The sequence below is a fragment of the Ctenopharyngodon idella genome, chromosome 24 (genome assembly GCF_019924925.1).
Source record: "Ctenopharyngodon idella isolate HZGC_01 chromosome 24, HZGC01, whole genome shotgun sequence".
NCBI classification, from domain to species: domain Eukaryota; kingdom Metazoa; phylum Chordata; class Actinopteri; order Cypriniformes; family Xenocyprididae; genus Ctenopharyngodon; species Ctenopharyngodon idella.
The window spans coordinates 9,341,745-9,365,382 of record NC_067243.1 but is presented as its reverse complement, the minus strand read 5'-3'; the positions used below and the strand labels follow the sequence as shown (position 1 = coordinate 9,365,382).

General features: G+C 39.6%; 1 protein-coding gene and 1 long non-coding RNA gene across 2 annotated transcripts in view; one reads left to right on the top strand and one right to left on the bottom strand.

The window, feature by feature from the left end:
• Positions 1–7,236: 7,236 nt before the first annotated feature.
• LOC127507718 (mucin-2-like) overlaps positions 7,237–23,638 on the bottom strand; it is a gene marked incomplete at its 5' end in the record, with an annotated part of 74,997 nt that continues 58,595 nt past the window's right edge. Inside the window, 5 exons of the mRNA XM_051885014.1 lie at positions 7,237–7,549; positions 7,610–7,732; positions 7,842–7,882; positions 8,009–8,113; positions 8,201–8,360. Of these exons, the coding sequence (XP_051740974.1) occupies positions 7,448–7,549; positions 7,610–7,732; positions 7,842–7,882; positions 8,009–8,113; positions 8,201–8,360 (531 nt within the window). The remainder of the gene's footprint in view (positions 7,550–7,609; positions 7,733–7,841; positions 7,883–8,008; positions 8,114–8,200; positions 8,361–23,638) is intronic.
• LOC127507553 (uncharacterized) lies at positions 10,562–16,034 on the top strand. Its single transcript, XR_007928376.1, has 5 exons — positions 10,562–10,770; positions 10,847–11,086; positions 11,185–11,341; positions 11,580–11,683; positions 15,192–16,034. It is a non-coding gene; the product is annotated as an uncharacterized LOC127507553 (long non-coding RNA).

Here is a 23,638-nt window from a genome sequence, read left to right as displayed (position 1 = left end):
TCTGTGGTGCAACTATCCCCACCACTTTTAAAAACAAAATGTTTTCTGTTAGTTTAATGTGTAGGTTCATTTAGAAATACATAAAGCACCAATTTTACTTAATCTGTGAATAATTTTGTTACTTCATAGTTTTTTTGTGAATCAATGTGATTAGTACATCTCATATCATCCATAAACACAGTGCCATATTCACCTGCTGTAGTTGTTGGCCATGCTGCTGTTGTTGTAAAGTACATAGGATCTTCTGTACCGCCATAATCTACAATGAATTCTTTAAGCAAAGAAAAACAGATACAGTCATATTGTGTAGCTAATATTATGAGCATTTCTTGCAGTAACAGATCAATTTTATTTTTCTAACCTGCTTGTATCAACTGCAGCCCCACCAGCAGGACGACCCATCTCAGCATCCACATCTGGGACATCATCACAGTCCCCATGGAGGCGACAAGCATCTTCAAGAGCTAATGTGAGCTGTCTTTCAGAACTTGTCCTTTTATAGTAAATTGTAGTTTACTTTGGAAGAATGTAATTGATGATAAAAGGTGGAACCCAGCACACGCATTAAACACCATCATCTCAAATAAACAAGGATGTGAATGTTGATATTGGGGATGCAACAATTTTCTAGAGAAGTTACACAGTATAATGAACAGTAAACTTTACTCATATCTAATGTCTATATTATTTTAAATATGAACTATTGCTGGTTCTGGGTTAGCATGATACGTCTATTTGCATGTAATTTACATTTAAGGCATTATTTATTATGAAATAATTATTACTTAAGGCGATATTTTGCCTATTTTTGTTCCACCAGTGAAAATAGAACACAACAAAGTCAAAGCAGGACAAATCATTGTGCGTTTTCAACACTGTAAGCTCAGACAAGTCTGATATAAACAGTGAAAAGTTCTAATGCTGTTAGACTGTTGGAATGCCAAATGACCAAAACTAGCAGATAAATAATTTCAGCATACATCTGTGTACATATGAAATGGTGCACTGTAAAAAAATAAATCCAATTTAAAGAAGGTCTTCTGACAAATGTTAAAGGGATAGTTCACCCAAAAATATATAGGCATTCATTTTATATTTCAAGCATGTTGTTTGTGCACTTAAAGTAATAAACATCATACAATAGTGAAATAGGTTATAATTAGTCAAGACATCATGATAACAACTTTTAAACAGGCATTACCTCCTGGGTCCTAAAGGAGACCCGATTCCTGGTGGGGGACTCAATACCTGTGTCTCATTTCGAAGGCTGCGTCCTCCGGAGGTCGCATTCAAAGGGTGCATACGTCATTGAGGCTGTATCATTTCAGAAAAGTAAGTAGGACAACTTCAACAACTTCAAATGCGTCCTTCTTTCACAGGAATTCGGAGGATGCATGACGTGTATCCTTTGCTGCTGCAGATAGCCCACAATTCTTTGCGTCGCTGTTAACAACCGTCATTTATTTGAAGAAAATAAAAAATAAATACAAGCGAAGATGTGTTTAAATGTAAGTAGTTTCATGCTTGTTTTAAACTTTGTTCTTTTTAATATCCTCCATATTTGTCTCTGTAACAGATAAATGTTGTACATAAGCCAGCTCCTCAAGTATTAACCAAAATAAAACAAGTAAATACATTTTCTTTTCAAATTACTTTACAAATTTATTAACAATTTTTATTCATTTGCTGAGAGCGCAACGAGGCTGCCGTGAACGCGTTGGCATAGCAACGATATAGGCTACTTCCTGTTTCCTTTCCTGGCTGTGTGTCCTATGAAGGACGTCTTGTTTAATTCTGGCTAAGAACACTCCATATACCGCATCCTTCACAGGATTCGCCCTCTGGAGGATGCAGCCTTCGAAATAAATCGCTCTTCCCATCTAATAAATGGGAATAAGCTTTGTGCTTTGTTACTTTTTTATATGAAACATAGTGTCAGATTTAAAAATCTATCCATTTTATTAAGTTTTGGCGCTGTTTGATGTGGCGTGAACCTCAGATCAAGAGAGGCGGCAATGCGAAGCGCGCGTGAACTGATCATCTCCTCTGCTTTAATACCAGTTACAGCGCGAAATAAACATGAATGAATACCCAAAGGTATGTTCAAAGATACAGTACAACTTACCGAAATCCGTATCCTGTCTCATGAAATAGCTCAATCAGTGTTTCAAACGCGAAAGACGTCAATAAAACAGTTTGTAAGCAGATAAACATCAAATTTTCATTTTTGGGTGAACTATCCCTTTAAGAAAAATCTCATTGCATCTGTTGGATTTAATATAATTCCCTGTCGGAGTAATATATTTGCTTCTAGTTTGCCCATATCATGTTATGGGCTTTGAAAATCAAATGTAATGGTGAAAGAATGTTTGTAGTTTCTTGCATTGCTAAATGCTAAACAATCTTTTATTTCCTTAATTCAGTAGACTGCCTGTCACTCAGCAAAAGTATTTAAGTTGTCAGTTGTTAGTTAATTTAACTTAAACTAATCCGTTAATACAGTTTGCCTTATTTTTTATAAGTCAACTTTTTTTTTTTTTTTTTTACAGTGTACAACAACCTTTCATGACCCAAAAACAGTTTGTACACTTTTCCATTGGTGCACAAATAAATATAAATAATAAATCACTTTCTTCCTTTAGAAATATCATTTGGTTTATCATTTAACAAAGGATTAAATCCTTTCACCATATACACCTTCCATGATTGTTAGATCACTTGACAAGCTTCCAGCGAAAGTCAACATTAAGATCTAAGACTGGAACAACCAGCTGATCCACTACTGCTTATTAATGCAAATTTTTTAGTTAATCATAGGTGAAGTCCATATCCTGTTTCATGTCTTGTTTCATCCTTGTTTCTGTTGCATTGCATGAAAAAAAAAAAGATTACTCAAGAGATGGTATTATCAAACAACTTACATCACATGGATATTATAATTATTACATTAATTTTATTTTGTTTTAAGTGAAGGTTTTTATAGAACCATAATAACACTTTATCCCCCGGTTTCACAGATGAGGCTTAAGCTAGTCCAAGACTAAAATGCATGTTTGAGCTGTTTTAACTGAAAGCAACTTGTACTGATATATCTTAAAATATGTCAGTGCCATCGTTTTGTCTCAAGATGCACACCAGTAATGTTTTTTTCTAGGGTACATTTATAAAAGCTGCTTAAATACCCTAATTGTACTAAGGCCTAATCCTGGCTTAGGCTAAGCCCTGTCTGTGAAACCTGGCCTACATATACTGATATATAAATTTCTTGGTTTTCTGCTTAAATTGCTCATCAGATCTGATCTTCATCAAAGTCACAAATGTCAACGAACACAATGTTTCTAAGCTGATAAAACACAGTTATGATCTTTCAAGTGATGGTGGAAAAAGTAAGTGAAACAGTGCTTTAATAACTGCTTGAACCACCTTTGGCAGCAATAACCCCAAGCAAGCGCTTCCTGTAGCTGTGAATTAGACCTGCACAATGTCCAGAAGTAATTTTGGACCATTCTTCCTTACAGAACTGCTTCAGCTCACCCATATTCTTAGGACGTCTTGTGTGAATGGCTCTCTTGAGGTCATTCCACAGCATCTCTATTGGGTTGAGGTTCGGGCTTTGACTGGGCCACTCCAAAAGGTGGATTTTATGTCTCCGCAGCCATTCTGTAGTAGATTTACTTCGATGTTTAGGGTCATTATCCTGCTGCATCAACCAGCTTCTTCTGAGCTTTAGCTTGCAGAGAACCACCTTGAGATTATCCTGTAGGATATCCGGATATACTTGGGAATTCATTTTCCCCTCCACAATGGCAAGCGGTCCAGGTTCAGAGGCAGCAAAGCAGCCCCAAATCATGATGCTCCCTCTATCATACTTCACTGTTGGGATGATGTTTTCATGTTTGTACACAGTTTTCTTTTTACACCATACATAGCGCTGCATGTTCTTCCCAAACAATTCTATTTTTGTTTCACCTGTCCACAAAACATTTTCCCAGTAGTGTTGTAGAGTGTCAAGGTGGTCTTTGGCAAACTTTAGGCATGCTGCAATGTTTTGTTTGGAGAGCGTTGGCTTCCTTCGTGGTGTCCTTCCATGGATACCATGCCTGTTCAATGTTTTACGTATGGCTGACTCATGAACAGAGATGTTAACCAGCTTCAATGAATCCTTCAAGTCTTTAGCTTCACTTTTACCCCTTATTGAGCATTCTGCTTTGGGCCTTTGGAGTGATCTTGGCTGGGCGCCCACTTCTATGAGAGGAACCACAGTACAATATCATCTCCATTTATAGACAATTTGTCTAACTGTGGACTGATGAATATCTAAAGTCTTTGAGATTACTCTGTAACCCTTTTGTAAGACTTGATTTTCCTGCTAAGACAAAAACTGAGATCAAGCACCCTGCAATAAAGCAATAAAGCTTATCTGGAGAGAAGATCTCAAAGAAATAGCATAGGACAACGCCTTGCCCTCACACATCTACAGGATGCAATAGCCCTCCCCCCAAAACACACACACCCTCCTTCCTTTCCCCCTGACTCAAGTCACTGAAAGTTCTCCAAGAAGTATAATGTATCTGGTGTATCTATTGTTTATTCCTTTCATGTTTGGTATCATTTTAAATGTCTCAGTGCGATTGGTAAAATGGTCTCAATTTCACAGCAGTCACTGGTATTATGAAGAAGATTGAAAACTAAGGAGAATTCTGTCCTCCTTTTGGGTGGTGTCACTTGTGAAAACCCACTCCTCTCCCCCCAAAACAGGTGTTGGTGTAATAAAAATTTACAATCCTTTTGTTCTGGTCTTGGTATATAAGGTAAAGTGCAAAGCAGGAAGGGGGATTTTCTGTAGCCAGAAGCCCCCACACAGTGGTGGACAAGTGTCTTCAAACACTAATCCACCACTGTGAGCATGTGCATTTCAGTTGATGTTATGCATTTATTATTTCTGAATTGGCTTCTAATTGTCCAACTATGTAGTTGGCATGATACATTTTTACTTGACAAATAAAATGTTATATTTGATTTACTCTGGATTCTTCTGAAATCATTATGACCAGTAGATTATGGAGTCCGTCATTTCCGTAAATCTGCGTCAGGACAGGCCAAGCCAGAGAGCCCCATGAAAGGAGCATATTGGCACATCATGGGACTTTTTGAGTTTGTCTGTTATTGAATTAGCAAGTTGCAGTATCGTGACTAAGAAAACTGTATTTTTGTATGAACAAGCATGTGGCGGTTCGACTCAAATGCATTCGTTAACTCTGCATCCTCTGACTAGATCATAAACTGGCGAATTTATGTCCGTGAGAACGCAGTCGGCCGATGTGAATTTCTCTAAGCGATGATGAGACCGTAATGAACGAATAATTGAAATTATGAGATACCCAGAATAATCAAAAATCAAAATTAATACATAACAAATGATTAATTTCCAATTGGGAACAAAACCTAAGAGTAATAATCATTTAAAATTGGAGTCAGATTAAACGAGTGAAATTAAGTGAACTTCACAGATGCGCTGAAAAGGCATACACGCGTTAACCTTCGCCCAGGCCGTCGGATTCCGTTTTTGGGCCGATGCGGGGTTCCTTACACTTTCCAGCTACATGCATATCAACAACTCTTGATTATAGGTCTTCTGAGATTTGTATTTTTGCAAGGCATAGCTCACATCAACTAATGCTGCTTGTGGATAGCACACTGACACTTTGGGTGTTTATATAAGTCAATTTAGCTCTAAACCACACCTTTATTCTCGTTTCATTGATTGGACTCCTGGTTTGCTAACACCTGACTCCAACTGGCATTTAGTGACACCAGAAGCCTAGTGTTTCACATACTTTTACTTTTTACTTTGTTTGTTTAATGGGTGTGCTCAAAAAGACATGAAAGATGATGATTGATGTTTTATCAGCTTAGAAATATTGTTTGTGTTGATTTTTGTGACTTTGGTGAAAATCAAATTTCATGACCAATTTATGCAGAAGTCCAGAAAATTGAAAATTGGTATTTGCACTTCTGATAAGATGCTAACCGCATTTCATTGTGTCTTGTACACTGTAAAGTTATGCTACATCATGAAATGAACATGAAATGCTGTAAATGTACAGTATCTGTCAAGTTTGCATTCAATAGGAATACATAAATATTCTCAGTGCAAGACTCAGTACGCATGAATTTAGTTTTAAAATGTCTTTTTAATTGCTTTTTTTATTTCATATTTCAAGCAAAAGAGTTCACATTTAACAAAGAAAAAAGAAAAGCTCTATAGATAGTTTAAGAAATGTTAAAGAAAGCATGTGCAATTTAAATTAATTTCTGATCAAAGATACTTGAGAGTAGTTTTTCAGAGAGTTGGGTCAATGATTCACTGCTGCTGCTCACGGAAGTCCGAAGCTGCGTTTTCTTCCGCCGTTTTCAGTGAGTGTCGCTCCCATTTTATGACAGTTAGTTCTGCTACAGGAGCACTCTTCAACATGGATGTATGTGTGAGTTATTATCTCTCCATTTACGCAACCAAGATTCACTGTGCGATTACTTGAGCGTTTGGCCTGGCAACAGCTACAAGATGACAACCCAGGTTCTGTGTACCTGTGTATGCGAGAAAGAGAGGAAAACATGTAAAGCATTTCAAATTGGTCTCTTATGAGGGTGTTTCAGTTAGTATACTGCCTATGTAGGTTTCGTAACAGAGTCTGCATGTACTCACCTGCTAAAACTGGTACAATCTCCACCGCAAATGTGAGTTATGTAATCGTGAACGGTCTGTACTTGACATCCTTTAATTTGGTCCACACCTAAAAACACAGGCAATTGAACACACATGGACACATTAATAATCAACTCAAATCAACAAAAATATGCATTGTTTTCTTTTAAAAAATACTCACAAACATAGCAGCAGCCATCAGCTGTCACCTGAACGGTGCCCTGTAGAGAGAATCAAACTGTGTGTTTGTCGGGGATGAACTGTCCATTAACTTTAGTGCATGTGATTTTGTCACAGCCCTGGTTTGGAATGGGCAAAGTGGCTCCTTCCTACAAACGAAAAGAGGTCAAATTCGGTTAAAGGACAGTGCAAAAATGTTAGATTTAGATTTTCAGGGAATAATGACTTAAATTTTGGTCGTTTCTCACATTCAGAAAACTTGCAATATAGTGCACAACTAATTTTATATTACTTTTTTGTCCAGATGATGACCCTGATAATGACAATTCACTTCTGTTGTATGGAAAAAAAGCAGCATGAACAGTTTCATTTTGTATCCAACGGAGAAAAAAAAGAAAAGGTTTTGACATGAAGATAGGTTACTTTTTTTTTTTTTTACATTTATAATAATTTTAAATTCTATTAACTATTCCTTTAATTTCCATTTAACTTGAATATTTATTTAGGCCTTTTGTCCTTTTCAGCCACACCTCAAGGTGAATGAGCTTTTGACATTTGACCTTACCGGCAGTATTGAGTGAAGCCATTGATGTTGACGATGCAGTGAGTTTGAACACACTTTCCACAGCAGTCGTCAAAGCTTGTTTCAACATATTCATAACCCTGGGGAAAACCAGCATCGCTCCTGAGACAAGCCATTCAAAAGCTTGTCAAACAACTTACAGGATCACATTTCTCATTGCACTGCACAAATCCACATTTGATCTTGAACCACTGCGTTTTAGGATCCACGTCCCATGTACAGCTACATTCCTGACAGTCAACGATGGGGATGTTGGTACCAGGCTGAGGGAAGTGAGGGGAGAGAGAGTTGAACATGTAAAACTTTGATTAATCATTAATTATTCAAACTAAAATAATATATCAGAATATATTCCAGTCATTTTAGTTTTACCTCATACTCTGTGTTTTTGTGGACACACACTTTCTTTGGCTCTGAGGAGACAAACAACAAAAGAACATAAAGCTATATAGAATGATATTTAAGGTGATACAGACAGTATATGAGATGAAAACAGGCATACGAATGACACCAAAATATAGTGTGAATAATAGTGATACCACATTTGATTTCTGGACTGCATTTTCCGTTAGGCACTTCCAGGACTGGCGCATATCCGACTGCACACTTTTTATCCAAAGGTGGGCACATGATGACATTACAATCTACACCAAAAAACAGAGTAGAGGAAACTTAGGAAATGCAAACCTAAAGCAAACCCCTTTAAAAATACTGTAAAAAGCTCATCTTACTGCAAACTTGTTTGCTGCAGCATGGGTCTGAAGGATTGGTGACATTGACCAGCACAAAGCCAGGCTCAGTGCAGCTCTCAGGATTCACATCAGGACACTTCTTGGGCTTACAGATCACCGATTTGCTGGCCTTATCACAGATACACTCTTCGCAGTTGTACTTTTAAACCTCATCAAACTGCCAAAACAAATGAAAGGATTCGGTTAAATGTCTAGTCCAGTCATTATTCAGCTAAGTAATTCTTTAAAGTTGGATGAAAAATGTAAATTCACTCAATTAATTTTCTAAATGCATCTTATAGATTATATTGTGAGTCATCCTTGCATACAGTGAATTTATTATTATTATTATTATTGTTATTATTATTATTATTATTATTAACCTTGTAATGTTTATTAAAAAATGTTGATCTCGAGCTTCCAGTAAAAAATGACAAACTTTGTATGCCGGAGGTGAAGTTTGCTGGATTTCTGCAGTTATTTAGTCACCTTAAATCAGACTGAACCCCTCCACAACCAACTGCAAGCTTGCGTTAATTTTGGGGTGAATATTTACACTATTGTAAGTTTTTTGTTGGTTTGCTAGTAATACTGGGGCTCTGTTCCAAAACCTAGTAGGCTCTGTTGATGTGTACCTACATAGGAAGCTGCCTTCTATGACATTTCTAACTGACCTAGAATGCCATGAGTGACCAATTTTAAACTCTACATAGGCAGCAATTACAAATAGTGCAAATAGTTACAGCCCGTTCAAATGAACGATTCATTTGCTCGGTAGTAAAATAAGTGACTCTTTCAAAATTCCCTATAATTCTTTTAATAATTCCCTTTGAGCTAAAGTGACCTGTTTCCTTTACAACTAATATTGAGTGAACAGCTGAATTAACAGTTTTAAACACTGCTGTACTTCACGTGGTGTCCCAGAGGCATCCAGGCATCCTAAACACAAAAAGGAAGAATAAAATCAGAAAGATACATTGTTAAAAAGGGGCTAAGATATGCAGGATGATGCAGAAATGCATGTTTTTTATATCTCATTTTGAATGCCTAATGCATGCACACACTTCTTACCGCATTTGTTCACACAGATTCTGGACTCATCATGTAAACATGATGGACAGTTTATGCACCAGGATCTGAGATAACCATTGATTGCAATAAATTTATTGCATTGTAGTATCATTAATATACTATTATTTTTTTTATTAATATTTGAATATATACATTTTTGTTTAAATTTTAGTTATTTTAGTACTTCAACTTAAACTATACAAAAATTAGAAATGTTGCAACCCTGACAGCAACAAAGTGTCGGCCCAGATCCGGCCCACATCTGATCCGCATGTTATCCACATGTACCAAATGTGGGCCGGATCTGGGCCACACTATGTTGCTGTCTGGGAACTAGCTGAAATAAAAAAGGTTTTTTATATTTTTATGTATATTTATTTTTTTAGTTAATGATAGTAACCCTGTGTAAAAAAAACAGCCATTTCCATTGCCACATTAAAGTTAAATTGCAATAAAAAAAACCTGAACAATGAAAAAACACTAATTAGTTTTTAATGATCTGTAGTATTATACTGTAGAATGACACAAGATTTAAGTCTACCTCTATATTTACAGCACTTGCCGACGAGGAAAGTGGAAATATACACATTATAAGTGTTTTTTTTTTTTTGCACCATATACGGCAGTGGACATTATAAAACTTTTGATCAGCAAAGATTTGGCTTCAGGGGAGACTGCAGTTATATTGCTGCTCAGGTATGAGCTGTGGGTGGACACAGCAGAATTTGGTTAGATATTTCATGAAAATAAAGTTACAAATAAACCTTTTCCTTCAGGAGGCCACAGATCACATTTTCTTGTTTTGCAGAACAAGTGTGGAAATAAAACTGGCAATTTTCACCGAATTACTGTACAGAACTGTACAATACTTTTACAAAATCCTCAAAAGTTTACAATGACTCCAGTAGTTACTAGAGAGTTATCATGTTTCTCACTTTAGAGTACAGATCCAAATAATTAGTAATTACTTCTGAAGGATTTGGTAATACTTGAAGTCATTACTAGTGGGTTACCATGACCTTTACTTTAGAATTAATTATACATTATGCATTATTCACATTAATTATGAACCTGTACATAGTAGTTCTTAGTAGTTCTCTGGGAGGTATGAAAAGTTACTGATTAGCTAATAGTGAACTACCACCTTCAACTGAGCACTATTACTTACTAATTCATTAATCAGAGTTTCTTGTTAGATAATAGAGTGTTAATAATGCATTACAAATTTGTTCCTGTGTAGTTATTCATTAATGAAGGATCAGTATTCTAAAGTGTTACCAGTTTTTTCTTTCTAACTTCTCTCGCACACTTACACACAGAGGACTCGGCTGCTGCTTTCTGATGGGACTGTAAAAGCCACCGATACTGGAAGTGGTCCAAAGATCAAGTACAATGAGAGAAACGTCGGGATGTACCTTGTCATTGATGCTGATATCGGACTGACAATTTTGTGGGATCGCAAAACCACCATCCGCATCATTCTGCAACCTCAGCACATGGTAAGTTGAAGTCATGAATCATGATCAATTTAATTTATTTGTAGCCCAACCTCTTTGCTTTGTTTTATTTTCACAGGGAGACGTTTGTGGCTTGTGTTGAAATTTCAATGGAAATGGAAAAGATGACTTCACCACTCAGGGAAATTTGCCAACTACAAATGTATTGGAGTTTGTGGACAGCTGGAAAGTGTTAAGCACCTGCCCTGATGCAAAACCAGACTTTAACCCGTGCCTTGAGACCCCCAATCGAGAGACATGGGCAAAAATACAATGTATCATCATAAAGGAAGTTACGTTCAAAGACTGCCATAACAAGGTATAGATGGAAAGCATTTTGAGTCAATAAATTGAAGATTCCTGTTATGTGGTATACAAGAATCCAACATTTAAGGTGGGAAATGCATGTTTCCACAGGTGGATCCAAACCCATATTATGAGAACTGTGTGAAGGACTCTTGCTCATGTGACACAGGTGGAGATTGTGAGTGCTTCTGTACAGCTGTGGCAGCTTACGCTCAAGCCTGCAATGAGGCGGGTGTTTGTGTCGTTTGGAGAACACCTGAGATCTGCCGTAAGCATCTTTAATTTTAAATCTGTAACCTTTGAATGTGATTTTCGTGCATAATCTGATTCTGTGGATTCAGTATCTTCAGCCACTGTGCTGAAAAAATATGTGAATTAATTGATTGTCTAACTGATCAACGCTTAAAGTGTTTTCTTTTTTTTTTTTAACAATGTATTGCAGTTTTATTGCAATTTAGGTAGTTTGTTTGTACACGTTCATACTTGTATCCATGTTTCTCTGTCAGTTGTGTAGTGACTACTACAATAAACATGGAGAATGCACATGGCACTACAGTCCTTGTCATACACCTGATGGTATATGCAAATAACACTGGACCCATCCTGGAAGGTGAGTACACACTGTTTTGCATTTTTGAAGACTGAATGTACACACACTCGATATTTCTAGGCCTAGACAAATTCCAAGTATGGGTTATTATACTTGGCCTTTCTTGTCACATTCACAGTATATTTAGTGCTAAACTGGGATTAGAAATTGTTCAAGCATTAAAAACCAAAACAAACAAATAAAACATTTTTGGTGTAAAGTAATAGAAATGTATTTATTTTTTCAAGCAGGGCTAGAAATGGCTTTGATTCACTGGGGGACTCATTTATTGGAAATATTTATTTATTTATTTCAATGACCTTTCAGACGTATTTAAATATAAAATATTATATAACGAATACTCCGCTGCATTTGTTTATTATATATCGGTTATTGCACTATGTTGCATTGTAAGGCTATTGAGTGAATAAAAGATAGAAATCCCTTTCATTTCCCTTATAAACACCATCCCCCTCAAAATTAATTCTCCCGACTCCATCCCCCTGTGTCCCCCCTCATTTCTACTCCTGGTAACAACTAAGAATGCTTTTTCCTGAAGAAAGTGCTTCCATCCACATACATTACTTCATGGAATGGGTTTCCATGGCTGAGCAGCTGCATCCAACCCTTACATCACCAATTGCAATGCAAAGCGTCAGATGCAGTGGTGTAAAGCACGCCGTCACTGGACTCTAAAGCAGTGGAGACGTGTTCTCTGGAGTGACGAATAATGCTTCTCTGTCTGGCAATCCCATGGACGAGTCTGGGTTTGGTGGTTGCTAGGAGAACGGTATTTGCCTGACTGCATTGTGCCAAGTGTAAAGTTTGGTGGAGGGGGGATTATGGTGTGGGGTTGTTTTTCAGGGGTTGGGCTTGACCCCCTTAGTTCCAGTGAAAGGAACTCTTAATGCTTCAGCATACCAAGACATTTTGGACAATTTCATGCTCCCAACTTTGTGGGAACAGTTTGGGGATGGCCCCTTCCTGTTCCTACATGACTGCACACCAGTGCACAAAGCAAGGTCCATAAAGACATGGATGAGCGAGTTTGGTGTGGACGAACTTGACTGGCCTGACCTCAACCCGATAGAACACCTTTGGGATGAATTAGAGCGGAGACTGCGAGCCAGACCTTCTCGCCAACATCACTGCCTGACCTCACAAATTTGCTTCTAGAAGAATGGTCAAAAATTCCCATAAACACATTCCTAAACCTTGTGGAAAGACTTCCCAGAAGAGTTAAGGCTGTTATAGCTGCAAAGTGTGGGCCAACTCCATATTAAATCCTACGGATTAAGAATGGGATGTCATTAAAGTTCATGTGCATGTAAAGGCAGGTGTCCCAAAACTTTTGGCAATATAGTGTATTTTAGTACAGAGCATAAACAGTTCTTGATGCTTTACAACAGTTTGGAAATACAGGAACTGGAAACTTGGACATGTCTGGTCATTTGCGTGTAGTGGAACTGCAGCAGCTCTACCATGTCTACCTTTCTTGTTTTGCACAAGTGGGTGATAGTGTTGCCACAATTAATTCTACCCCATGTATTCAAAAATTGACAAGAAAAAAAATGACTCGCCATGACTGAATCTTTTCAGTAGATTGTAGTGTAGATTGTGTTCTCTTCCACAAGGATCCCTCCTATATGCACAGGCAGCGATTTACTTAATAAAAAAGAAATAATTAAAACAAGTTTGCAGCTATTTTGCTGTGGGAAGAAATAAGCAATGCTTCGATTCCCCAGAATCGTACTTTTCTCCATTGACCACAACCTGGTTCTTGGTCAACTCAATGACGATGACATCAATGGTAATCGACACCCTGCTTATCTTTGTGCCATTGGTGAGTTCTGTTCTCTTCACATTAAGAACTGGTGAATGAGGCTTTGGCAGTCAGACACCAGGTTATACTCGCACATGCCTGGGAACTGATAAAAGTCCCCATCAAATGTCTTGAAGTGAAAGTTTCCCCACATGCTGCAGATGCTGTTGACATGGTTTTTGGCCAGAACTGGTGAAAAAATAAAAGAGACTTACTCCAGGATTCACCTACATGTTATGTTTCAAGCATGGTTTTTCTTAAACTTTGTTAACCTTTGAGATGTTTATGAAGTTTATATAATATCTGCCTCAAGTGTGCTTTTGATTAAAACAAAGACAGAGATATGTTTACAGAGATATGTTTACATGAATTTTTAAAGTTTGAAAAGTCTTTTTTTTAGTCTGCTTATTACTTCTGTATAGCCTATTACAGTGTCACAAAATATTCCCAATGAGTTTAATGTATAGGTCCACTCAGACAAACATAAAGCAGCAGTTTTACTTAGAATCTTTTAATAATTTTGTTACTTTAGTTTCTTTGTGAATCACCATTCACTATAATCTGCATCTCATACAGTATAATCAATAAAAAATGACATATTCACCTGTTATAGTTGTTGGCTGCATAAATTCCATATATTTTGTACTTCCATAATTTTGCTTATATCCTTTAAAGAAAGAAAGATACAATCATATTGTGTAGTCTATATTGTCTTCATCTCATTGTAACTGGATTCATTTAAAAAAAAAACACAAAAAAACAATGTGTAATTAAAACATTCAGCACATTCAAATATGCTTGCACGCTTTGGCTGGGGCCGAGCCAGAGCTGGATGCGCTCAGCGCTTTGCATATATCACAAATATGCAAATATGTAAATATTTAGTGTTTCAACCACATAATGTTTATTTTACATTTCAGACATTTTAAATACACATAAGTACTAAGAAAACAATACATTTAGAGTTTGTAAAATACACGCTAATGTCTATAGAAGCGGCAATAACAATCCCTTCCATTATAATTAGATGACACGTTTTATTCATATCATATACACATTGTGTAAGGAACTTTAAACTTTATTCTTCCCCAGTTCACCGGCTCACTTACTTTCATGTATTTCAGGAGAACTGGATGAATTCACGTGTTAGATCTGATTCTCTGTACTGCAGCACAAACTAACATGGCGGCGCCCAACGCTCGTATAGTTCAACTAACGCGATCATTTTAAATGTGTTTAAACAGCAAAACACATCCACTTGCTCATATTTGACAATTGTAATATCAGATATTTCATATTATAGTTAACACATTTGTGAATATTTTGAATAAAAATGGAAAAATGAAATAAAAGCAGATCATCAGTCATACAGCGCTGCAGTGTGTGAAGAGACGAGCAATGATGTGTCACCAGGAAATGCCATTGGGCTAGTTATGATGAGCAATTGGGTGGGTTTTGTTGTAAAAACCTGGCAAACATGGGGGCTCGGCCAGAATATTTTAAATTTATGTGTGAAAGGGTTAAAACAGGATTAAATCCATGGACCACATAGTCAGTCATGGTTGTTAGACCACTTGATATTTTGACAAAATACAATGAAAGATGACTGGAACAACCAGCTGATCTACTGTTGTTTAATTACTGTACGCAATGCTTTTCTATTTTAATTATATGTAAAAATTCATATCCTGTTTCATGCTGTCACAGACACGCCATGCTCCAACATCCACCAATCACAGCGCACAGCTTCCCCTGAGTACTGATCACCGCCACCTGCACCTCATCAGCTCACTCATCACCAGCACTACTTAAGACACTCACACACACAGTCACATTGTCTGGTCTCATTCGCATCTAAGGACTTACCTGTATGCTTACCTCAAGGACGCTCCTCGCTACTTACCGGTTCCCTTGTCTCTGAGTTCCCTCCATCGTCTCCAGTCTGTGTGTGAAGTATTGTCTGCAGTCATCGTCTCCAGTCAGCAAGTATCATTCTCCATCGGCACTCTGCAACCACAAAGGACAGTATCATACTCTATACCATTCACCAGTCACGAACTTGCATCTGCATACTCACCTGTTGTCACCATCTACTCTGCTTGTGTTCAATAAACAACCTGTTAACTTATCTCCTGTCTCCTGGCTGGTCCTATTGTAACACATGCCTTGTTTCTCTTGCATTGCATGGAAAGAAAGTGTACCTAAGCAATGTCTTGTATTATCAAACAACTTACATCACATGGCCATTATTACATTAAATGTATTTTGTATTAAACCAAGTTTTTCACAGAACCATAAAAAAAAACAAAAAAAAAAACACGTTATATAAACACATTTATAAATGTATTGCATTTTGCACTTCTGGTCAGATGACAATAAAGTTGAATCTAATCTAATGTTTTGTATTAAACCAAACCAAGCTACCAAAGACAACCTGTTCATGTTTGTTAGAGATCTTGGTACTTGATGAATTTCACTTGAATGTAATTTCATTTCTTGTTAGATGCATTTGACATCCTGTTAGTACAAGTTAAACAAATTTAACCTTGTTTTTCATGATTAAACCATGTATTTTATGTATATGCTCTCTTTATAACAGGTTTACAAAGTCAGTACAGCTGATAAATATTAAATTTGTCAGTAACTAAGACTTTTGTTATTTGTTGAATGATCAAAAATTAAAATAATTAAAATGTAGGCCTATATCATCTTGCTATGATAGCTATGAACCATAAAGGCCCGTTCACACCAAGAATGATAACTATAAAGATAACTATAAAGATAACGTACTCAGTTACTGACGTAACCTCAGTTCCCTTAGATACGTAACGAGTACTTCGTTGAATGTCTTATTATATATAAGACGAGACACATATGGGGAAAACTCCTTTTTTCTCCAATTTCTGAAGCCTTTTTCAATCAGGCAGTGAAACTGCATGGCCATTGGTTCGTGAAGTTAAAATAAACCAGCCAATGGTGAGTGAGCCTGCTCGAGCCCGCCAAAAGGGACGGGGTATCGGGCTATATAAGTGACCGTCTCACCATGGCAAATCGATTTAATTTGACTGAAGCAACGGCATGAGGCGTCCTACGAGTAGCGCAACAAAGTACGCAGTACTCTGTCCGTATCTAAGGGAACTGAGGTGACGTCAGTAACCGAGTACGTTCCCTTTCGATAATACACTCGTACTGCGTCGAATGTCTTATTATACATAAGACAAGATGCATATGGGGACAGTTCAATCACATCGTGCTACGCAGGGGGATGACAGAGCATCAGGACAGAGCACTTAAAAGGGCTCACGCCAGATACCTATAGGACAGGATGGCCCGGACAACGGGGACTGAAATACTGTAGTCATTCTCCCAATCCTACATAGCCAAGGCACCAGCGGGGCCTAGGATGCATATAGTGGGCATAAAATGTAGTTATACCCGGACATGGTTGGGGACATGACAGGAAAAACATAAAAACGCAAGTCACAGCAGTGAGGCTTAAGTAGAAAGGACCTGTGTCTGAAGCGCAGGAACGTCCAGGCTATAAAACCTGACAAATGTGGACGGCGAGGCACAGATAATGGTGATGGAAACGCCACAGGACCATGCCCACGAGGAGGCCATGCCTCTCGTGGAATGCGCTCTTATGCCTAAAGGGCATTGAAGGCCTAAAGAGGAGTAAGCGAGCGCTGTGGCATTGACAATCCATCTGGAAAGTCTGGGCTTCGTGACTGGAAGACCTTTCATGGCAAGACCTTTCAGGGGCTCACAGAAAGCGGTTTTCAGCGACAGGGGACATAAGTCGGCAGTCTGGATTGGCTCAAAGAGAGGGCCTTTAAGACCTCTAAGAATCACGGATAGGTCCCAGGTAGGAACCATGAGGGGACAGGGATGGTTCAACCTCCTGGATCCCTTAAGAAAGCGAACAACCAAGTTGTTTCTCCCTAATCGAATGCCCTGCTATAGGAACATGAGAGGCTGCTATAGCTGTGACATAGACCTTAAGGGTAGAGGGAGTACGGCCTCTATCCATTAAGTCTTGAAGGAAGGACAATATCTGTGATATGTCACAAGTCAATGGATCCACGCCACGGCCCGTGCACCAGGCGGCAAAGATGGACCATTTCAGGGAGTAGAGGCGTCTTGTTGACGGAGCTCTAGCTTGTGAGATGGTGTTTAAGACATTCTCGAGGAGGCTTGCAGGCTCCCATTGAGAAACCACACATGAAGATCCCACAGCTCGGGTCTGGGGTGCCATATCATTCCTCTCGCTTGAGAGAGGAGGTCTTGCCTCAAAGGAATCAGCCATGGTTTCTTGGGCGATAACTGAGACAGGTCCAAGAACCATGGTTGGGTCCTCCAAAGAGGAGCCACCAGGAGGACCTTGTGAGCACCCTCTCTTATTTGTTTGACAACCAGAGGAATCAGAGCGATCGGGGGAAAGGCATACAGGAGGTAGCTGGGCCAGTGGTGGGCAAGCGCATCCCTGGTTTTTGAGAAATATATTGGGCAATGATAATTGTCTTCTGAGGCAGAGAGTTCGACCTCTGCCCTCCCGAAGACATCCCAAATTTTCTGAACTGTGTGGGGGTGGAGCGACCATTCCTCTGAGGGAAGGTTGTTCCGGGACAACATGTCCGCCCCTGTGTTCAATACGCCCTGTACATGCGCTACTCTCAGTGAGAGCAGGTTGCGTTGGGCCCACTCTAGGATGGTTTTCGCTAGAGAGAAGAGGGGCTTTGAAGAGAGCCCGTTCTGGTGATTTATGAAGGACACCACCGTCATGTTGTCTGATCTGACCAAGACGTTTTGTCCCACCAGGAGAGGAAGGAAGGCTTGGAGAGACCGCCATCATTTCCAGACGGTTGATATGAAGCTCGCTTTCTGGGCCGTTCCAAGTGCCGAAGGCTGGACGGTTGTCGCACAGAGCTCCCCAACCCATCTTGGAGGCATCTGTAAAGACAACCTTCCTCCTGTTCATCGTCCCAATTGCCACGCCCTGCTTGAACCAGGTCTTCCAAGAGGCCAGGGTTGCGAAGCACGCCTGGTTCACCTTGAGCAAGCAGCTACCATGTCGTCAGGCTTGGGACGGGACTCGTGGGTTCAGCCAGAACTGCAGCGGGCGCATGTGAAGCAGGCCCAGCTGTAGAGCTGGGGATGCTGAGCTCATTAGACCTAGCATCTTCTGAAACGCTCTGAGTGGCCAAGAAGCCCCAGGCATAACGTTTTCCGTAAGCTGCTGAATGGCCAGAGATCATTCTGGCGAGATCACGGTCCTCATGCGGGTCGAGTCTAAAATTATCCCCAGGAACGAGACACGTTGTCTGGGAGATAATGAGCTCTTGACCCTGAGCCCCAAGCACTCTAAGTGGTTGAGGATGATGGATATGTGAGATATAAGCTCCGCCTCCAACTTGGCCAGAACGAGTTCTGTATGTGCATACCCATCTGTCTCAGAGGGGAGAGAGCCACATCCATGCACTTCGTAAAGGTGCAGGGAGCTAGGGACAGCCCGAACGGAAGGACAGTGTGTTGATATATATCCTTGCTTTCCACAGAGGTCTGGGCCACGCCGTTGAATAACGGCACCCGTTGAGTGAACTGGAGTACATAACCTCATTTTATTATGTTCAGCACCCAAGTTGACACTCCGGGGATGGCCTGTCAGGCCTCAGCCCGCGTGGCAAGGGGCTGGAGAGGTTCTGGCACTAAGTCGCTGTGAGGGACTGTGGTGCACATATGGAGTAGAAGAGGAAATTTGCTCTCTTTTTGAGTATGTTTGTTTTTTATTACTTTCACTATAACAGTGGTGCACTGCCAGGGCATTTGAACAGGCTCTGTTCAGGCAACAAACACATTTTCTCAAGCACCCGGAACTGATTGGGGTGACAGGAAAATAGAGCGAGGCATTTTGGAAGGTGGTCCGGCCGAAGCAGGACTTAACATTCTCCTCTTCCTTTCTCAGGCATCAGGCCAACTTCTGAGGTGCAGGGTCCAGCACTATCTTGGGCCAGGGTCCCTGTCACTTCGAGGGGTGGCGCTTAGCAGAGCGCGAGTGCTGCCGGTGCTCAGGTCATGGCGCGGGCTATGTGGTTGGCGGCGTAGCCTTGGGTGGCTGCTGAGCTGGCGCAGGTTTGGGGTGGCTCGAAGCAGCAGAGCTGGAGCACTTTGGCAGGAAGTGTTGCATAGCTTGGGACAATTTCTGTGCGGCTGTGAAGCGCTAAGCAAAACCATCAACAGCGGGACCAAAGAGACCAGTGGGGGAGACAGGCAAGTTGAGGAAGACGACTTTGTCTGCGTCCTTGATCTCGGTCAGCGTTAACCACAGGTGGTGCTCCAGCACCGCCAGGCTGGCCATCGAACGCCCAATAGCCTGAGCCGTGGTCTTGGTGGCATGCAGGGCCAGGTCTGTGGCGCTGCGCAGCTCTTTGAAGGTGGCTGAGTCATGACCAGCCTCATCCAGGGCCCGCATTAGCTTAGCCTGGTACACCTGGAGTACTGCCATGGTGTGGAGTGCAGAAGCTGCCTGGCCGGCTGATGAGTACACCCGTCAAGCAAGGTCCGACATAGTGCAGCAGGGCTTGGATGGGTGGGTGACCTTCGTTTTCCATCCAATGGCGGCGGGCGGGCACAGGTGTGCGGCCACAGCTTCGTCCAAAGGAGGCAGCTTCTCATAACCTTTCTGCTTGGCGCCGTCAATGGAAATGAGAGCATGAGAGGCAGGAAGATGTAGGCGGGCTGAGTATGGGGCACACCAAAGACGGCAAGGAGGCAGAGTCATGAAGTTGGGCCGACCACTCCTCGGCATCCGAGGCCGCTATGGACATGCTGTCATCCAGCAGCTCTTCATCAGATCCCCCAAATGACACCAGGTCGCTCGCAATGGCAGAGGGGCGCTGGTCAGGGTGGGAGAAACAGACGGGTGAAACCTCTCTTTGTGGAGAGAGAGTTAGGTATGCGGGACTTACGCCGGCGTATGCTCACTCTTATCTGAGCGCTGGGATCCTCTGCCCTGCTGTTTTTTCCTCACAGGTCCCTGGGAGGAAGAAAACGAGAGGGTGCAAGGGGCGGAGTCGCTCTGTGAAAAGAAAGCCATAACAAGGTACAGATGGAAATTTGTGATGAATGGATGTGGATGGAAGCACTATCTTCAGCTCATACTCACTGATCCCTATCACCGCCATTATAAAGCTCAGATGCGTCAGAATATTTATTAATATTTCTGCGATTATGTTCATCAGAAAGAAGAAAGTCTTAGTACACCTAGGATGGCTTGAGGGGTGAGTAAAGCTTGGGCTAATTTTCATTTCAAAGTGAACTAATCCTTTAACATTGCCTGTAATAGGCTGCTATGCAGGAAAAAATGCTTAACGTACAAAAATTTTCTTTCCCTGTAGATTGCAGAGTCGTCTTGGAAGTCGAAAGTGTTTTAAAAAAAGAGGCATGAAAGAAATTGTGTTCTTCTTGGTCGTTGCTGTTGTATATGAAATCACATTTTTCAAGTGTTTTAAAATATAAGATTAGGCCAACAGGATTGGTATAATTAAGTTTAACCCTTTAAGACCTGAAGGCTTTTTTAGAGTTTTTTTTTCTGAGCGACATACACAAAAGTAAAGACTCATAACTCCAAAACTGTAGCAAGGAGAGTCAAAAGGTAGGTATAATTTGATAGAACACTTTTTACATTTTTAGAAAATATAAAAAACATTACATTTGGACATTTTTATGCTGAGAAACTGCTGATAAAAGACAAAAAAAAATATATAATTTTTTTATAATTGTTCTTTTTTTTTTTTATTTGACATGGAATAACTCAGGAAGGCAATAAGATTGGAGAAAAATTATTTTTTGGTGATGCTCTCCTTAGATGCATTAAAAAGATGAGATTCTAAGCTTTAAGATGATACCTATTTTGTGTTATTCCACATTGGAAAACGAACATGGATGGGTCCAGGAACATTGGATACACATTGCATCCCGAAAGATGAGAGACATGTTTTTAGCCAAGTATGTTAAATCATTCCGTGAGTAATATCTTGTGATCAACGCAATATATTATGTTGATTTTGGGTTCAGTCTGCTTTAAATAATGATGTGCCATTTTCTATGATCTGTGCATTTTTAATGAAGTTATGAGCACTGTGAAATCTACATATTTGTATTCAGTTAGCGGCTGTGCTGTTTTTATTGTAAATGCATATTACTCAGACTTATTAGAGGGTGAAAACAACGCAACAGAAGCATGTTGGAGGCTTGATCTGAACATGTAAAGTCTCTGGTTTTGTATGCAAAAAGAATTTTTGTGCTACCTATATGGATTCAGTTTTTATTGGCTCTTAAAGAGAGACACGCAAATGGGAGCGCCGGCGCTCCATCCGGTCTTAAAGGGTTAATGTGAAAATGTTAGATAAAATAATCATCGAAAAAAAAAAAAACATTCTTAGTTGTTACCAGGGACTAGAAATGTGGGGGAACACAGGGGGATGGAGTCCGAGGAATTAATTTTGAGGGGGATGGTGTTCAAGTTCAAATTAGTTCACTTTATTAGGGAAATGAAAGGGCATCTTTTTTTCACTCAATAGCCTTACAATACAAATTCAGCACAAAAACATAGTGCAATGACAGATATATAATAAACAAATGCAGCGGAGTATTCTTTATATAAGATTTTATATTTAAATACATCTGAAAGGTCATTGAAAGTAATAAATAAATAAATAACTAAATAAATATTTCCAAATTAGAGTCCCCCAGTGAATCACAGCCATTTCCAGCCCTGCTTAAAAAAATAAATACATTTCTATTACTTCACACCAAAAATGTTTTTTTTTTTTTTGTTTATTTGTTTGTTTGTTTTGGTTTTTAATTGCTTGAACAATTTCTAATCCCAGTTTAGCACTAAATACACTGTAAAGTGACAAGAAAGGCCAAGTATAATAACCCATACTTGGAATTTGTCTAGGCCTAGAAATATCGAGTGTGTGTACATTCAGTCTTCAAAAATGCAAAACAGTGTGTACTCACCTTCCAGGATGGGTCCAGTGTTATTTGCATATACCATCAGGTGTATGACAAGGACTGTAGTGCCATGAGCATTCTCCATGTTTATTGTAGTAGTCACTACACAGCTGACAGAGAAACATGGATACAAGTATGAACGTGTACAAACAAACTACCTAAATTGCAATAAAACTGCAATACATCATTAAAAAAAAAGAAAACACTTTAAGCGTTGATCAGTTAGACAATCAATTAATTCACATATTTTTTCAGCACAGTGGCTGAAGATACTGAATCCACAGAATCAGATTATGCACGAAAATCACATTCTTACGGCAGATCTCAGGTGTTCTCCAAAAGACACAAACACCCGCCTCATTGCAGGCTTGAGCGTAAGCTGCCACAGCTGTACAGAAGCACTCACAATCTCCACCTGCGTCACATGAGCAAGAGTCCTTCACACAGTTCTCATAATATGGGTTTGGATCCACCTGTGGAAACATGCGTTTCCCACCTTAAATGTTGGATTCTTGTATACCACATTACAGGAAACTATTTATTCAAATATGCTTTCCATCTGTACCTTATGGCATTTTTTGAATGTAACTTCTTTTATGATGCTACATTGTTTTATTGCCAATGTTTCTCGATTAGGGGTTCCACAAAATTGTCAGTCCGATGTCAATGACAAGGTACATCCTGACGTTTCTCTCATTGTACTTGATCTTTGGACCACTTCCAGTATCGGTGGCTTTTACAGTCCCATCAGAAAGCAGCAGCCGACTCCTCTGTGTGTGAGTGTATGAGAGAAGTTAGAAAGAAAAACTAAAATGATACTGCATAATAGATAATATTAAAGAGTCATGAAACACCCCATGTCAGCACAGGTCAGTTCTCAAAAACATCTCAAAACAAATTCCGAAGAAAAATGGGGAAAAATCATTTATTAGCCTTTTAAATGAAAAAATGATGAGCACTCTCATTGTCTTAAACCATATGTAACAATGTTAACATGCTGTACAGCTAGCTTTAGTACTTCACAACCCTTTAGAAACATCTTTTATTTCACTCTGAATGAGCTTGAGACCTACACCTGTAGCCTTACCCCCAAAAGTATCCCTACAGCCTTTGAACATGTAGTTCCTGTTGTTCCATAA